Source organism: Hemicordylus capensis, chromosome 7 (genome assembly GCF_027244095.1).
Source record: "Hemicordylus capensis ecotype Gifberg chromosome 7, rHemCap1.1.pri, whole genome shotgun sequence".
In the NCBI taxonomy this organism is placed as follows: domain Eukaryota; kingdom Metazoa; phylum Chordata; class Lepidosauria; order Squamata; family Cordylidae; genus Hemicordylus; species Hemicordylus capensis.
The window spans coordinates 35,283,879-35,301,541 of NC_069663.1; the positions used below are offsets into that span (position 1 = coordinate 35,283,879).

General features: G+C 46.3%; 1 protein-coding gene across 8 annotated transcripts in view; it reads right to left on the reverse strand.

The window, feature by feature from the left end:
- Positions 1-17,663, reverse strand: part of CSMD2 (CUB and Sushi multiple domains 2) — a 684,208-nt gene that overhangs the window by 192,844 nt on the left and 473,701 nt on the right. For all 8 annotated transcript variants that reach the window (XM_053267555.1, XM_053267553.1, XM_053267554.1 and 5 more), the window contains 5 exons: positions 17,115-17,303; positions 15,042-15,158; positions 3,744-3,959; positions 2,097-2,285; positions 248-417 (listed from right to left, as the gene is read on the reverse strand). In XM_053267555.1, the coding sequence (XP_053123530.1) occupies positions 248-417; positions 2,097-2,285; positions 3,744-3,959; positions 15,042-15,158; positions 17,115-17,303 (881 nt within the window). The remainder of the gene's footprint in view (positions 1-247; positions 418-2,096; positions 2,286-3,743; positions 3,960-15,041; positions 15,159-17,114; positions 17,304-17,663) is intronic.

Genomic DNA, 17,663 nt, shown 5'->3' on the forward strand with positions numbered 1-17,663 from the left:
GTCGTTAGTTTAATTTAAACAGAAAATGAATGAAATACTGATTGAGGGTGCTTCATCTAACCAGGTTTCAGAAAATCTGGGCTAAAAATATTTGGCAGGTCTATTCTCAACTGGAAGAGTGGACTCCAATTGTGGCTTTCTACTAGGCGAGGCTGCAAACATGGTTTGGGATTAAGCAGCTTGGAATTTCCCACCATGCTGAATGTTTAATCTCTCTGTCAATGCCTTCTTCTGCACCAGACAATACCTTGAGGATGTCCCGGGCCTCCAGGTTGAAAGCCCTGGCTTTGAGCTGAATTCCTTTCCCCGGCTGTGTCTGGATGGAGTAGATACATTCATGGTTATTGTTGTAGTTGAGCGGATAGTTCGGGGACAACAGAACGCCTTGAGTTCCAGTTACAGAGGAGCCACATTCAGCTATGGAGAAGTGCAGAATGATTGAATTTTAACATCTATGGGACACGCCATTGCATAAAGTGTGAGCACACACTTTGGTTTGTTATCCACCAGTGTTTACGTCTACACATGTTTCCTTGGATCCAACACAAAGCACATCTCAAGAGTTGTGCTTATAGGAATGAAAGGCAGAGCTGTGGGGTGACTCTCAAGGTGACTGGCATCATTTTCTGATGGAAAGACATTGCTCACAGAAGGCCCTAGCTGCACTGGATTCCTTCCCTGTGCCCCCTGCCATTGTTGCCGGATCCCCACTATATCCCGGAACCTTCAGGCCCTTAACCATCTCGTACAGGGATGTGCAAACCAATCTGAATTCAAACTGATTCAAAATGAATCTGGGTGATTCGAGAGATCCGAATTCAAATCACCCCTTACAAGGGCAATTCAGTTCAAATTCAAAACATTTTCAAAATTCGATTCAAGAGCTGTTTGTCACATTTTGAAAATAATCCATGCCCCCTGAGTGGTTAAAAAAGCCCCCCAAACAGGGTTGAATCGATTCAAATTCTAATTGCATTTTCAGTCCAAATTCAAATCTGATTCAAATTCAAAGTGAATTTTCAGAATTTGATTCAGATTTGAAACAAAAAAATTCATTACGTGCACATCTCTACTCTATTAGCTCCTTTGTGTTCCTAAGGAGCAAACATAACGTGCAACAAAGCAGGAATAGAAATCCCTTCCCAGTACCAGTGGCAGCACAATCACTTCCCTTTGACTCTTCAGTATGCCATCCTACATAGTCACCTAGATTTACTACATGTTAGGACCGCCCCCAGCAGGCATCTGTGGCATGCAGTCTTTTATTGGAGCAAAATTATACTGCACAAGCACATGTGCGTGTGTCTATGGAATTCATTAGGCTCCTGATTAACCAGAGTGGCAAAATCATTGTGAGCACTTCTGTAGCTTGATTAGCTCAGCAAGAGAACACCCCTACCCCCTGAATCCTTGTATGGCAGCATTTTCCAGTTCACCAAGTAAGCAGAAATGCTCCAACATGCATAGCAAATGTTTTAGGATGGCTACTCTGGTCTGATTCTCATACCCTCTGTTACCTTATAGGCATGGTAGCTATTTTTCACCAAGACCAGTTGCATATTTAATGTTCTGGATTCCTGAAATGGTAATGAACACCCCATGGGGATGTCTGCTTCTTCCCCACCTTCCTTCCTTCCTTCCTCTGGACTCATCCTTCCTTCTTCGTAGCTAACTATGGTACAGTGCTATATTGGAACTGATGGCAGTGCTTAACCAAAGTTCATGTCAAACAACCGTTTGCCACCATGGTTTGCAAATGGTGGTTTCAACTAACCATGGTTATGATTTAACATCAGCACTGATTTAGACTGCAACATGGTTAGCTCTGCATCTCCACTACACAACTTTTTCAGCCTCCTGTTGTCAGAGGGCAAGTCAGACAGTATAGCAGCATCAGGAGAAAAAAAAATTCAAGGCAAATGCAAGGCCAGTGCCTTCTGTTCTTCATTCACTCTTGCTACCCCCACCCTTGTTCTACCACTTCCCACTCAATGACCACAACAACACCCACAACCCCACACAGGGCTAGCGCCTTGCCCATTTAACATTAGGATATGGTAGATGCCCAAGCAAAATTAAAGCACGTGACCACCTACCAACACACCTTGGCAGAGGCGAACTCCACACACGCCGTCTACCGCCCAGGCAGGTAATCCGTGAGACGCCCTCCAGTCGATAGCCAGGGAAGCAGGAGAAGGCCAGGACATCCCCCACGCCAAACTGCAGCCCTTTGCGGATGCTGTAAGCTGGCACCTCAGGCTCATCACAAGGTTCCAAGTCATATTCTGACAGAGAGACATGAGCACTGGCATTAGCAAACCATTCATAATCCCTTGATTTTATTTTTTTAAAAAATTTCTTCCAGATGTGCATTTAGCGTAGCTTTTAAAAAACGGAATATTTTATCTTTTACATCATGGAAAGCAAATCAGCACAATAAAAACAATAGATAAACAGAAGCACAGGACAACCCAGTCCAATTTTTTTCCAACAAAGAAGATTGAACAGAACAGAACAGAAGAAGAAGATTGACATGCTGTTGCTGAGCAGTCTGCAAAGGAGGGAGCATCCAGAAAAGCCACTGACCTAGTTCACACTGCCATGGAGGCTTTACACCCAGGGCTTCTACCCCAAATCTCATTCAGAAGAGAGTGTGTGCGTTCACACACCAGGCAAACTTACCCTGAAGTCCCTTCGAGATTCTTGGACCCACTCCACACACAAATCAGGCTTTGTGATGTGAATTCTTATCTTGACATATTTCCAGATTTTTAAAATGCTGATTTCAAGCTACTTTTTCTGAAAATGCCGGAGCAAATAGGGAGAGGCTCTGACGTAGAATCAATGCTCTCTTTAGGAAGCTCTCTCTCTCTTTCCCTCCCCATTGGCTAGAGTGAACTTGTTTCAAAACAAAACCCAAGTGCAGAGGGGAGGGGCTGCTTCCCTCAATGCAGCGAGTGTAGTTTGAACTGGCTTTGCTCAACATTCACCCCGAAGCATGATGCCATGTGTGAATAACTCCATGGTAAACCTTTTTCCTGACATACTAGTTCTCTGTGTTCAGGACACTAAACAAAAATCACCTACAAGTCTTGAAGTGGAAGAGTCCAGAAACAGATTTGTCCTCTCAGTGAGAATTAAGCCCTGCTGGCAGGACACCTCTGTACATATACATTGTGTGGCTCCAAGGAGGAAACTGATAATCAGAACCCCAAACCAGGAGCTTTTTCAGATGGTGATTTTTCCGCAACTTTACTTTGGGAGCATGTGTGTGTGTCTACATATCGGCCAGATTTACCCTGAAGTTCATGCAATATTTCAGAGAGCACTTCACACATGAATTGGGTTTTCCCCTCCGTACTGGAACCTAGCTTGATTTAGGTCCGGGGTAAAAAATAAATAAATCATGCCCTGAACCTGCAGTAAAGCCTCACGTTAAACCCGTTGTAAAGCCTTCTGTCTATTAACTGAAGCTATTAACTGCTAAGGGGAAGTAGCACCCGCCCAAGCTCAGCAGTTATCTGCCAACAGTGTGGAAAAAGAGAGAGAAAGGCAACATAAAAAAAACCCCACTGGGATGCAACAGGTTGTCTGGATGCTCCATAAAAACAGAGTGGACCCCGGCTATCCATTCCAGGGAGTGGAAGCATTTCATAGTGTGGAAGCAAACCTTTGTTGTTTTTGCTGCAGGAGACTAACATGCCTATGCATTTTATTTTTCTAAAAGGAATAACCGTGCTTACCTGAAAAGGTGATGTTGAAGCCCTCATAAGAAATGGAGAAGTCTGAGATGAAACGAATTTGGGCAGAGAAGTTGCCAAACAGGCCGGCGCTGAAAGGAGCAGGCAAGCGGGAGCCGGTGAGCTGCTTCAGTGGTTGGCTGTAGCTGCCGTTCTCGGTGATCAGCAGGTAGTCGTGGCCACTTTCCAAATGGAAAGTATGGAAAGTGAAGAAGACGCCTGCAGGGTGATGCAAATGCACTTGGTCAAAGGCATGCTCTTAGAAAGAGGTTGGGAACAACATTGGTTAGAGAACACAATCCGCTGAGCCACCTAGCACCACTGTAAGCCAGCTTCAAAGTTACACAGTATTCTTCATGGGGCAAAGAATCAGCTTTTCATTCTGAAAAAAAAAAAAAGGCAGTCCAGACTACATACATATGCTAAAACACACAAGCTTTTTACGAGACCTCTGTAATGCAAACATAAAAACAGGTGTTTGATGTAAAACATCAGACTCAGTGCTATACAGAAGTGGCTGAGTGGTGCTCTTAAATACAACTCAATGTCATGATTCAGCAAAAGGACTGATAGTGATCAGCCAACCCCGTTACAGTGTCAATTACAAACTCCCAAGGTCTCATACTCAGAGGGTGAGAGTAAAAATTCCCAACCTCACGTAACAGGTAAAGGAGGAAACAATGGAAGGGAGAAAATAAAACAACATAAAATGAAGGTCATGCCCACACTCAATAACCAATGAATTTCATTGCTTCCCACATTTCTTCTTCGACATTTATAGTTGACATTATAGTCCCATGCCTGTCAACTTTTATTTTATTTATGTATTTTATTTGATTGATTGATTGATTGATTGTTAAAATTGTATACCGCCTTTCATTAAAACAATCTCAAGGAAAAATTAAAACAAGACTATAAAAATTACACATCTAAAATATTAAACTAGAATATAAAAACATAGACCTGACTAAAAAGATTTAAAATATAAGCACAATATAACCATACAAAACCCAAAGCAGCAGCAGTAGAGACAATCATATAAAAGCCTGGGTAAAAATTCAGGATTTAACATGCTTTCTAAAAACTGTGATGGAGACTGAGGAGCGAATAGCCAATGGGAGAGCATTCTAGAGTCTGGGGGCAGCAAGAGGGAAGGCCCTGTCCCACGTGCACGACAACCAAGCCTCCCTCATTGTCGGCACCTGGAGCAGAGCCCCCTCAGATGACCTTGTCAAGTGGGCAGCAACTCTTGGGAGCAGGCGGTCCCTCAGGTATCCCGGGCCCAAACCATTGAGGGCTTTAAAGGTCAAATCCAGCACCTTGAATTGGACCTGGAAACAAACTGGCAGCCAGTGAAGCTCTTTCAAAATGGGTGTGATGTGATCCCAGCAGGAAACTCAAGATAAAATCCTAGCTGCCTCATTTTGCACTAGCTGCAGTTTCCAAATATTCTTCAAGGGCAGGCCCATGCAGAGCACATTACAGTAATCCAACCGTGATGTGACTAAGGCATGGGTAACTGTAACCTTTGCAACTGCCAGAGACTGAACCTGGGATGTTCTGTAGACAAAACATGTGCTCTTCCACTAACCGCCATTTCGGAAAGGAAGGTATAAAAATTGAGTGAATGAATGAATAACCTATGCCACCTCCTCAAATGTAACATATGCGCTGTAATTCTTACAACAACCCTGTAAGATGGGCCAGCATTATTATCCCCATGTTACAGCTGGAGTGTTGAGAGGCAGTGGCTTTCCTAAGGAGTTCAGTGCAGACGCAAGATGTGAATTGGGGACTTCCCGACTGGGAGCTCAGCCTCGTTGCCAGTGTGCTATATGAAAGACACACACAGATCAAAGCCCACAGATAAGGGTTTCCAAGCTAGTGAATAATTTGGGAGTCATGATGCTCATGTGCTACTTGAAGCAAGCACAGCAAGCCCCAAAGGCACATATTTCAGAGTCAAGGTGCCTCTGAGATTTGAGTCTTAGGAGTCTGCTGTGCATGTCTCAAATAGAATGTAAAAACGTTGAGAAAAGTGATGCTTGGGGACATGCACATTGGCCCATGGAGCAGCAGGGTGGATATGGGCATGCACAACAGTGAAGGAAAAGCTCTCTGCAAGCATTCCATGTCATTCCTTTCTATGTGATAATGTGCTCCCAGGGAGACCCCAGACACTGAACATGCATCTGAAGGGGAGTCGTGAGAAACTCTGACCACATTTGCATGTAACACAGAACCGTGGGTCCAATGCACCCACGGTTCTGTGCCCCTTCCCCCACTCTCCTGTCTGCATTCGGATGTACTGGAGAGACATTCGGATGTACTTAAATCAGCGAGATTGCAGAGAGGTGGGGACTGGCTGTGCAGGCTTCCTTCTAGCTTAAAGGACAGCCTACATAGCCAATCAGGGAGGGAAAGAAAGAGGAGCTTCCTCCCTCAGCTCCAGTCCAGCTGAATGCAGCCTCCAGTGTTGCATTTGGACAGAAAGGAGGCTCCCTAGACCCTCGGTTTGGAGGAGCAAAACACTATAAACCAAAGGTTCAAAGAAGGTTCATCAGAGTGATCTAGGATCGCACTACGGATGGGACCAGAGTTGGCTGGGTTCAGATGTAATGGTAAGGTCTCTTCAACTCCAGTCCCTCGTGATGTGAGAATGTCGTCCCTGGCCAAAAAATTGAGCCCGGCTGGAGCAAAACTGGGGCCAGGAAGAGGAAATGGTGGTGTTACTGTTGAGCAATCTAATCTCTTAAAAACATCCTGGGATTTCTTCTTTTCTCTTTCTGAAGCAGTTTAATATCTTAAAAAATAGATTTATTTTTAAACTGTAATTTTACAGACCATTAGTCCATAATGCAGATAAGTTCTCTTGGTCACACAGCAAAGAAATTAAAAGCATAGAGAATCAGAACTGAGAAAGGAACAGAGGGAAAAATATGTCATGACTAATGTACTAAGATTTCGGTAAAAACTAGGGCTGAGTCAAATCTGCTCTTGGTTTTTGCGAAAGGAAGGAAGGAAGGAAGGAAGGAAGGAAGGAAGGAAGGAAGGAAGGAAGGAAGGAAGGAAATCAACCATGTAAAATAAAAACCTGCTTCCAATGCTCCTCATGAAATCCTCACCTAGGCTCCTGGGAATACCATCACTTGCCAAAATCTAGTAACGCTGCCCATATCACTACACACATCATCAAATCACTGTATGATCCCTAATATCTGGAATTGCCCCACTATTATTATAGAATATATTATTATGCTTTGCGTTTCTGTCAAAAGAACACCCACATTCTTTTATGCCGCTTACAAATATTAAAGACACAATTATGACATGCCATTTTTGTAATTTTTTTTAAAGCCCAAACCAAATGCAATGCTTAATGCAGAAGCATTACAATACAGAATGTATCCTTTAGGTTATCATTACTTGGAACATCTATCTCCTGCTTTTCATCAGAAAAAGTTCTCCAAATGGTTTATATAGCAAAAGGAAGGAGCAGATGGTTACGTGCCTCAAGGGCTCACAGTCCAAAAAGAAACACAAGACTAAGAAATAAGAACTTTTAAAAACAAAGCAGCCAGTCACCTCCTTTAAAAGAGTAACGGGTCCACCCCCGGAGGTGTACAGATCCAGAGGAATTCCTGATGGGTCTGGTTATTTCCCTGATAATGGGGGAGCAATCCTGCAGGGGCTCTGGTTGACCTCTGGAACATGTTCATAATTAGAAGGTGAGGTAAAGGAGACTGACTGTGTGTCGAACATTTGACCATGTTCTTGCTTGTTGATTGATGCAAGTGGCTGCTGTTATATTGTCTGTCATAAGGGGTTCTCCCCTTACATGTTCATTGTAGCAGTGGCCAAAAACCTAAGAGAATCTTGAATACTGTGAGGAAATGTATGTGGTGATGAACCTGGGTGTTGTTTAACCACCTCCTGGAGAGTAGGAGGCCTTTGCAATGGGCACCCCAACTGCTTAACAAGGCATCTGTTGTTAGGATGGCATTCAGTTGTTGAGGGATAAATGGGAAAACATTTGGAGGCTTTGATATCGATTCCACCAAATCACTTCATGGTGAACCCTTCCTGGTATTGACAGTTTCCTAGATTGAGGGTCTGTGGAAGGTTTGAAGCTTGGTTGGCCCAGGAACCAATCATGAATGAGCCCCATCTTTAATCTCACCTGGGACAACATCACAGTCATAAGAATTTATTGCACTGTCAGCTGATGTCAACAGCCAGCAATTTTGCAGCATTGTCTACATCTCTGATTCAACGGGTAGGTAGGATAGTAGAATCTAGGGGGGTAATGGTAAACCCCTCCTGTATTCTACCAAAGACAACTACAGGGCTCTGTGGTCACTAGGAGTCGACACTGACTCTACGGGACACTTTATCTTTTACTGATGAATTCCATAGATTGCATCATTGACTTCTCCAGGTAAAACTGTAGTGTAACAGAACTTCCAGTAATCTTCACCATTGCACAAACTTACTTCTGCTGGGATGGAGTTGGAGGTATTTATTTTAACAGACTAAAGAATGCATACACAGGACCACAGCAGCTTCTGATCCCTTCAGTCATCTTGTGGCTCAGACACACCGAGGCTCTTCTTCCCAGACGCCTCTGGTGGTCAAAGCCACTCCTACAACCATTCACCTTTCAGTCCCCACAGACCCCAGTTTTGCAACAAATCCAGTGTGAAGCATATATTCTTCTAGACAGTCATTTGCAGGACTACAAGAAGCCAATTGTCTATAAATGGAAAGAGCTGGATTTGTTGGTGCTCAAGGTATGCTGCCACAACTGCCATGGTGAATACCCTTGGTGCTGACGCTAATCCAAAGGGAAGTACTGAGTGTATGTCATGTTCCAATCTTGAAACTCAAGTACCTGCAGTCGTTTAAGCACATGGGGATATAGAAATAAGCATCTTTTAAATCCAGGAATGTGAACCACATGTTCTTTGACAGGAGTGGAAGGATCAAAGGGATGATGACCAAAAGGCTCATCATCTGGGGTAAGGGAGAAGAGCTGGTCTTGGGTAGCAGGCATGAACTAAGCAGGGTCCACCCTGGTTTGCTGTTGGATGGGAGACTACAGGTGTGAGCACTATAAGATATTCCCCTTAGGGGATGGGGCTGCTACGGGAAGAACATCTGCTTGCGTGCATGCAGAAGATTCCAGGTTCCCTCCTTGGCAGCATCTCCAAGATAGGGCTGAGAGAGACTCCTGCCTGCAACCTCGGAGAAGCCACTTCCAGTCTGAGTAGACAATGCTGAGTGAGATGGACCTATGGTCTGACTCGGTATAAGGCATCCACCTATGTTCCTATGCACTGACTGCCCCATCCTTTCAGTTGCCTGGCTACCCCTTGCTGAAGTGTCCAGCCTCCCACCCAAGATCTCAGCCTGGCCCATCTTAAGGGAAACAGGGGCTTAGCCCTCCCCCTGATTCTACCAGGGCCAGGTGCCACCATGTCATGACCATGGCAAGAGTCCCTGCCACTCTCCGGTCGACGGGATTTACACCCCTACCTGCAGTGTTCCCTCTAACAGGGATTCCCAGCTGTTGTTGACTTCAGCTCCCATAATCCCCAAGCAAAAGGCATTGCAGCTGGGGATTCTGGGAGTTGTAGTAAACAACAACCGGGAATCCCTGTTAGAGGGAACACTGCCTGCCTGCTCATCCCATCTTCACCGGCTGCTGCTTCTTCCAGTGTTCAGCAGAGGTCATAGATCTCAGTTCTCACGTATCACTAGTGGCCTGGGGGAGCACCCTGTGAGCAGAGAGAAGTGTCCGAAAGAAGTACCAAGGTGCTGAACAAATAATATAATCAATCAATCAATCAATCAATCAATCAATCAATCAATCAATCAACATAACTCACAACTCTCACAACTGAGTGGGAAGAAGGTTACCGTGCATTGTGCAAAATAAGTACTAAAGTGTGACCAAACTGAGAATGTGATGATTATAGTTTTGGGATTAGATCAATGGTCCACTGAGTTCCGTGTTCTCTGTTCCAACATTGGCTCTCTTCGCAAGGACCAGATCCCTGTCAGATACCGATTGGTGCCTGGGGACTGTTGTGATTAAATAAAGGTTTGCCAGTAGCAGCGAGGGGCGTGTGCACGCTGTTAACTGTAAAGCAGCTGCGTAGAGAAAGCAAAGCCGACAGCAACCAAGCTTTGATAGCACCAGATTTAAAAGGCTAGCCTCTTAATTCCACTGGATAACAGAAAGCACCATGCTTAGCGTCAGCTTGGTGAGGAGGAGAGCTGCTTTCTGTTTCAAAGGAGGAAATGGTTACATTTGCGAGGGTGGATCAGAGACAGCGAGATCCTTGATATGCGAATGAGCTTGTTTCTGTTCCCTCTGCTCGGGCCCCCAGAGACTGGGGGAGATCAAGCCTCCCCGTCAAGCTGTGCAAGCCAAAGAAAAAGACTGAGCAAGCAGGTAAAAGCCCCAGGAGAACCAGGAGCAAAAGCAAGACTGCAAACCTAGAAGACAAGGGAGGGATTGAGGTGTCAATCAAAGTCAACCACAATCAATACTTCAAATGTAGAGCAGAGGCAAGATTCTAGAATAGAAGTTTCAGATTGAAACTGAAGTGGTAAGGGGAAGGGGGACCCCCCGAAGTCAAGCCCTGGGACACCTTTTCTTTTCTTTGAGACACCTGTTTTGCCGCAGCAGCAACCCTCTCGATGGCTGCCACTTCCCCCCAGAACAAGTTGTTCACTACATCATGCCGTCACACAGTGCCATGACGAAGGGGCTTCTGAGGGAAGGGAGAAAAGGCAGCTGTCAGCAGCCACAAGGAGCAGTGAGAAGAGCCTGGATGGGGTTTGCGGGGAGAGCGGGCTAAGCCCACTCTCCCAGAAGATGAGCAGTCTGAACTGGCCGCCCACACAACTGCTGGCTTCGTTACAGAGCCGGCGGGGGCTGGGGGGAATCGGGGCCGCACGCCCCCCGGAATCTCCTGGTTCTCACAGGCATATGAAATCAGGTTAGGCTCGATTTCGTATGACCGTGAGAATAGCCTCACATAGTGAGAAGATAGGTCCCTTTCCTGAAGGAGCCTGGCCTTCTGCACTTGCTTGGTCAACAAAGCAGAACTGTCTATCTGCTGCCCTTCAGCCAACAGCCACCCCAGCTTTGGCCTGGCCCCGAAACTGTCCATTTCTGATAGGATGTTGCACTCCTGGGTTGGATGGCTTTTTGGTTCTTTCTGGTAAATCATCAGGTCACCTAATCTGGAAGAATGTGTCCTCCAACTAGACACCACTGCACACTCACAGAGTATGAAGATGTTCCCCCTTATGGTTTGCCCCCAGCAATCCCTTGTTGTTCATCCTCAGGGACTGTTATCTAGAGCATGGATTCTCAGCCTTGGGTCTCCAGATGTTACTGGACTTCAACTCCCATAATCCTCAGCCCCAATGGCCTTCAGTTGGGAATTATGGGAGTTGAAGTCCAACAACATCTGGGGACCCAAGGTTGAGAACCCATGATCTAGAGGTATACCAACTCTGTCAGTATATCATCCAGCTTTTCATGGATAATAGCTACTGGTAGGCCTACTCTTCTCTCTGAATTTTTCTGCATCTTAAAAAAGAAGAAGAAGATCTAACCAAGTGCCCAGCACTGCATATTGAATTCCTCTAAAACAGCTCCTTTGAATGATTCACACTCACCCTGCACTTAAAGCAACCATCAACGTCCCTCACTCTTCCGAATTCACTCTGGTCCCATATGGTTGATACAGAAGATGACCCGGACTTTCCCTAAATGAACTGTGTAGCTGATTACAGCTTTTGTCTTAGAGCAAGCTCACGTGAGGGAAAGAAATGCTGAACCATCCCTGCTGAGCTACCTGGCTAGGCTTCTCCTAAAATTCTTCTGTATTATCGGTAGGCTCAAAATGCTGCTGCTGCCACCCCTTTTGTCTACAGAAACTCTCTGGGCTTGGGGCGGGATAACTCAAGAAAAAACCTCTTTTAATTTGGCACTTGGAGTACAAAAACCTTCCACATGCAAGCCTACACATGGTGAGAAAACGGATAGCTGCTGAACGTTTGAGGATGTGTTTGCACCAGAGGAATCCCCCTTCAGCCCCGCCTTTTTCTGTTAAAACCAAACTTGGAGAGGCTTGTAAAATACTGTACTTAGTAAGATTACAAAAATAGGTTGGCTCAATGCACGCTTATATGTTTACAGAGGCTTTTGCAACACCCAAGGTAGGATGGGCGTAGGCTAGTGTTTCTTATTTAAATTACCTTGCAGGTAAACTATAATAGAACAGTATCCAGAATATGCAGAGTGCACACATACAAAGAAATATAAGTTCCTAACGCACAGTCTGACTAAACAAACTGCTCCCTATGCTGAATTCCCTTTTCCTTGAACTCACCCAATTCCTGGTGATAATAAATCTTCCTGCAATCCTTTCTTTTAAGGATCTACAGAGTTAATCCATGAGAGAAACCTCCATTCTGGCTTTGACCACGAGGGAGCAAAACTCCTTTGCCAGTCACTAAGCTTTTCCACATGGACTTCTCTCTAACAAAGACCGCCCTTTTTGTTCCAAGAATCCCCAGCAACCACTCTCTAGGTCCCACCCACCTGGTGTACTGATTGACTCAGACTGCCCTGGAGTTCACCAGCATGTCGGCCAAGACAAGGGATCACTCCCTGAACTCTTTAGAGGGAGGGGAGGTTGATCACTACAAACTGCTTGTAACAAAGGTGTCTACAAATCCAACCGCCACACTTCCCTGCGTGGCTTGCCCACACAGTTCACACCAGGGGCCCGAAAGCCACTCTGATCCCCAAGAAAACAAGGCTCCTGGTGCCACATGAATGAATTGCATTTTACAGGAGAGTGTCAGGCTCTGTGTGTTGTGTATTCAGCTTAGCAGTGGGATAATGGGAGGCCTCTCATCAGAAGAGAGACTCCAAGGCTGAGTAGATTAATGAAGAGTGGATGGCTCCTGCTCCCTGGGATAGCTTGCACAGTGTGCAATGCCTCCGCTGCTGTGCTGCGCTTTTCAGCGGCTGGTTTATCTGCCTTAATACAATTGGCATCACTGAACTGACTGGCGGCAGCCCCCGTGGTGTTAGTATTTAGCAGGAAGAGGAGGACAGAGCCACTGAAAGCCGCTCAACATTAATGTGTCCTTATGTGCCTGCTTTGCTCACTTGCTCGCTCTGAACAGTCTGGAAGTTTGCAGCAGCACGTTGTCAAATGAGGCTTGGTCCAAAGGGGGTCCCAGAGAGCAGAGGAACTGGGGGCCCACGGATAACTGACCGCAGTGGGAGAAACTAGTAGGATGAGGTCTGCAAGAAGCTTATGCTCTGGCCTGATGGGCACAGAGAAAGATGGGTGGGAATCTGGCATAGCAGAGGTGATGTAACCCTTGACTACATGCCAGAAAAGGAGGGTGGTGGTTGGGGGGGGAGAAGGGTGAGCTGGAGGAAGATGTTGGGAACTGTATGGGAAGCTCCAGGGGGAAACCAGGGAAGCGGGGCAGAGCCACCATTGAATGGACGGGTTCAAAGAACCTGGCTGCGAGTCACGGAAGCATGAGTGTTTGCTGGCCGGGTGCATTTACTTCCCTTTCTCTCCCTCACTGGAACACCAGTAAATGCTGGCTGCGAATGCACTCAGGAGGGCTCACACAAGCCCTCCGGTGATCAGGCCACATGACATCACGCACAAGGGGTGTCACTGGTTTGCGTGGCGTACACACACAGCGGGGCCACCAGGGCCTCGAGAACCCAGGCCTCCCCTCCCTGTCTCTGCCACTGGAGGGGATTTTGCTTGATCCAAAAGGCAGGGAACCTGGCTAGCTAGCTGAAAGCCAGCCTCTGACAGGCCATCACACCTTTTTTTAATACACCCCTTTATCTTCTGCCATACGAATGAATGGCTGCCATTCATTCTTAGGGGTGTGTGCAATGAGCTGCATGTGGGGATACAGTAATGGCAACTTTCGTTCCTCTCCTACTGGAGACTTAAATCTTACTGACAAGGAATTGCCACAATACACAAAGTTTCCCTCTGCACATACCCTGCCCAGCGGGATGGCAAGCATTTTGCTAGCAGGTGCCTGTACACAAATAAGACCCCCCGCCTAACACAAGCCCTGTTCAGACATTCTGCTGTGCACACTTACAGGTGTCTAAATGTGCGTTTGTGTGAATGATGGTACATGTGTTCATTTTAAAAGAATACCTGGGTACAGGCCCTCTCAACTGCAAGGTGACGGGTAGGAAGTGTACTGCTGTACATACATTGGAACATAACGCGTGAAACAGGTACATGCACCTGTTCCTGTGTACACTGTACACAGTATGTACAGGCACTGACTATGATGTGTGGATCGAGCTACAAACCCACATGCAGGAATAACACCCCCCCCGCCCCACACGATAACATTCTACCACTCTTTCACAAGATCCAGAAAGAGCATCCACAATAGGGCTGTTATGTGTGAAAAGGGAGAGGGCTACACAGAGAAGTGGAAGCTGGATTCTTAATGGATGGTCCCCTGCTAACTGAGCAAAAAAAGCACCCTTTAAAAATGGTGGTTCTATTTATTGAGCAGGGGGAGAGCAACTGGCCCTATCCATCCCCAGCACAGCATCCCTCCAGTGGCTGTTGCTGGTGTCTGTCTTGCGTTTCTTTTTAGATGGTGAGCCCTTTGGGGACAGGGATCCATCTTATTTATGTATTATTTATTTTTCTATGTAAATCACTTTGAGAACTTTGGTTGAAGAGTGGAATATAAATATCTGTCGTATTTGTATGGGGATCACAAGGGGCAGGAAGTAACACTAGCCTTCCTCACAACCATGACTTCATATACACACCTTCATTTCTCCCCATTTAAATGAAGTCACCATCCCTTTCAACTTTCTTTCCAGCAAACTTGATGGACCTTTAGATAACAAACATTTATATTGCAGACTTTGAGCGTTCAAAGCAGTTCATACATTATTCCAACAATCACTTTTAGAACTCTGTAAGACAAGTATCCCCTATTGAGAGATCTACTTAAGGCCATCCAGTGAATTCATGGCGGGATTCAGCCTTGAACCAGGGATTTCCCTGCTCGTAGCACATACTCTAAGTACTACGCTACTCCAGGATAAGGTCTTAGCTGTCCTGCCTCATACAAACCCCAGAAATTTGGGTAATTGAGAACCTGCCTTTCCTGAGGAACATCCTGAGACCTCTGAAAAGCAGATGCTCCTGCAGATGTTGGCAACATGACACAAAAACACGATGTATGATTTACCTTTGCCGTGAGAAGCCTCTATAACCCAAGTGCAGTTTAAATTGTTGGGGTAGAAATCTGGGAAGCCCGGAGACAGGACAGTGCCACTGGATCCACGGATGTAGCCTCCACAGAGAGCTGTGAACAACCAGCAAGAGAGACATTAACACCCAAATTTCTCAGAGTGTAAAGCTGACCTACCCACAGGGGAGTGAGCAGTTGGTTTAGCAAAGCAACAAGCACCTCCCCAAACTACAAATCTGGCTTTTGTGCACACAAAAAGATGGTAGCCTGCTGGTTACAATATCATAATAAAACTTTTACAACCATGTACTGGGCACAGAGGGATGTCCCCATGCAGATGGCTGAATGGAAGCAAAAAAACAAAACAAAAAACCAACCCAGGCTTACAACACAAGGGAAGCCATCTCTTGTCCTCGGCCACCTTGCATCTGCGATAAAAACCTAAAGGTACATTTTCTGTGCTGTGCAATGATTCTGTCCACTATGCACATTCTTGTAACAAGGGCTGCTCCCCAGCAAAGAGGTGTCAACAACCTGGCTGCTAGGACAGAACAACCTCCCCAACTGAGTCTATGTCACCACCAGACCATTGCAAGCGGTGCCATTTGAAGTCCCAGGGGCACAGTGAAAGCACATAGCAGCCCCGCCTCCGCTGAAGCTGAACGGATCTGACTCTGGCCAGGGTATTATGCATTATTTCAAATGTATTATTATTATTATTTCATGTATTATTTCAAATACATGAAATACATGAAATAAATACATTATCCCTGCTAACTTGGCAAAGAGGCACCTTTTCATGTGGCGATTCTCTTTATTTAGCAGGGGGAGAGTAACTGGCCCGATCCACCCCCAGCACAGGACCTCCAGTGACTTTTTAGATTGTGAGCCCTTCGGTGACAGGGTTCCATCTTATTTGTTTGTTATATCTTTGTGTAAACCGCCCTGAGCCATTTTTGGAAGGGTGGTATGGAAATCGAATGAATGAATGAATTCACAGCAACCCTGTTTGCTGCTGCAGCCATTATACCTGATCCCTCTGTCTTCACAGAAGGGCTGTCTAAATTATCCAAGGCACATTTATGCAGCATAGGTCCTTGGGGAGCAGTTTCCTCCACACATGGCACTGAAAGGGCAATACGGACTAACAGGATCAGCATCTACATGGGGCTCTGCAGGCAGTTGGGGGGCCCTGCTACCGATGACCCTCACTTTTTAAAAGGGTTGTATGTGTGTGTTCCTCTGCCATTGCCACCTCCTCTCTGCCCTTCCCTCTCCTCTTGGAGTGGCAGTTTGCCCCAGAGGCCCTGCGATGACATGGCCCCATTTCAGGAGTGGGGCGGGCAGGGAGGATACGGCACTGACAGGGTGACTTCCTCGACTGAGAGCGTTGTTCTGTGGCAGCTGCCTTCAGGTGTTGCCTCCCAACCCTGGCCTCTTCATTCTGAAACAAGAGTTTGTCCCATAAGCCCCTGGATTATTACAGGGGCTTCTGGGACAAACTCCTGTTTCAGGGTGGGAAGAGAGGAGGGCAGATTGTGTATGACTCTCTCACGCTCCTTTTAGCCATGTCAGCAACCGGGGAAAGGAAACAAGGGGAGGGGAGAGGGGAGGGGAGGGGAGGGGAGAGGAGAAGAGAGGGGAGGGGAGGGGAGGGGGAAGGGAGGAGCGGAGAGGAGCCATGCCAAGGTAAACCCCACCAGTCAAGCCAACAAGCTCTATGGCTTGTAGAGGGAGCTTAGCCACATAGGAGGAAACTCTGCTGTCTATCTAATACACAATTATGGCTGCCTAATACAATACACAGTTACCTGGACAAATATGCTAGATGAAGATCCAGTGCTTACTTGAGAGACTGCATGATGAAAGATCTTGGGGATACAGGCATGAGCAACACAGAATGCAGAAACCGAGAAAAGAGATGTAGCAGAGATCGTTAGAAATGAAGTCAGAACACATTTTGGTTGACAGTGTGGCCTATAGGATGGAGGAGTGGCTGGAATTGATGCAGCATATCATTTTATTAAGATTCTTTTCCAAATTCAGATGCTTCAAGCTTTCAGTGCTTACCCTCACAGCTGGGCAGAGGCCTGCTCCACTGAAAATTCGGTTCGCACTCCAGAGCGTCACTGTCACTCAGGGTGTAGCCTGGGTCACAGCTGAAGGTCACCAGGGCCCCCACGTAGAAATCATTCCCGTGCCGCTGCCCATTGACTGGAATTCCTGGGTCCAAGCAGTGGTCTGACTGGAGCTTTACCGCTGCAAACAATACAGTTGTACAGATGGATCATCCATGACTGGTGGCCATGGGCACATATTTTGCCATTTTTTCCTGAACCCAAGTTCAAGCACCAAAGTGTGAAACAGCTCTCAGGAAACAGACTGAAGGAAAGGTTAAAAATGCACAAATGCAACAGCACTAATCAGACAGAGGGCGGGGGGAAGATGGAGGTGGAGGAGGAGATGGAGGAGGAGGAGGAGGAGGAGGAAGAGAAGGAGAAGGAAAAGGAAAAGGAGAGAAAGAGAAGGAGAGAAAGAGGAGAGAAAAAAGAGAAGAAGGAGAGAAAGAGGAGAGAAGGAGGAGAGAAGAAGAAGGAGATAGAGAGAAGGAGACGGAGA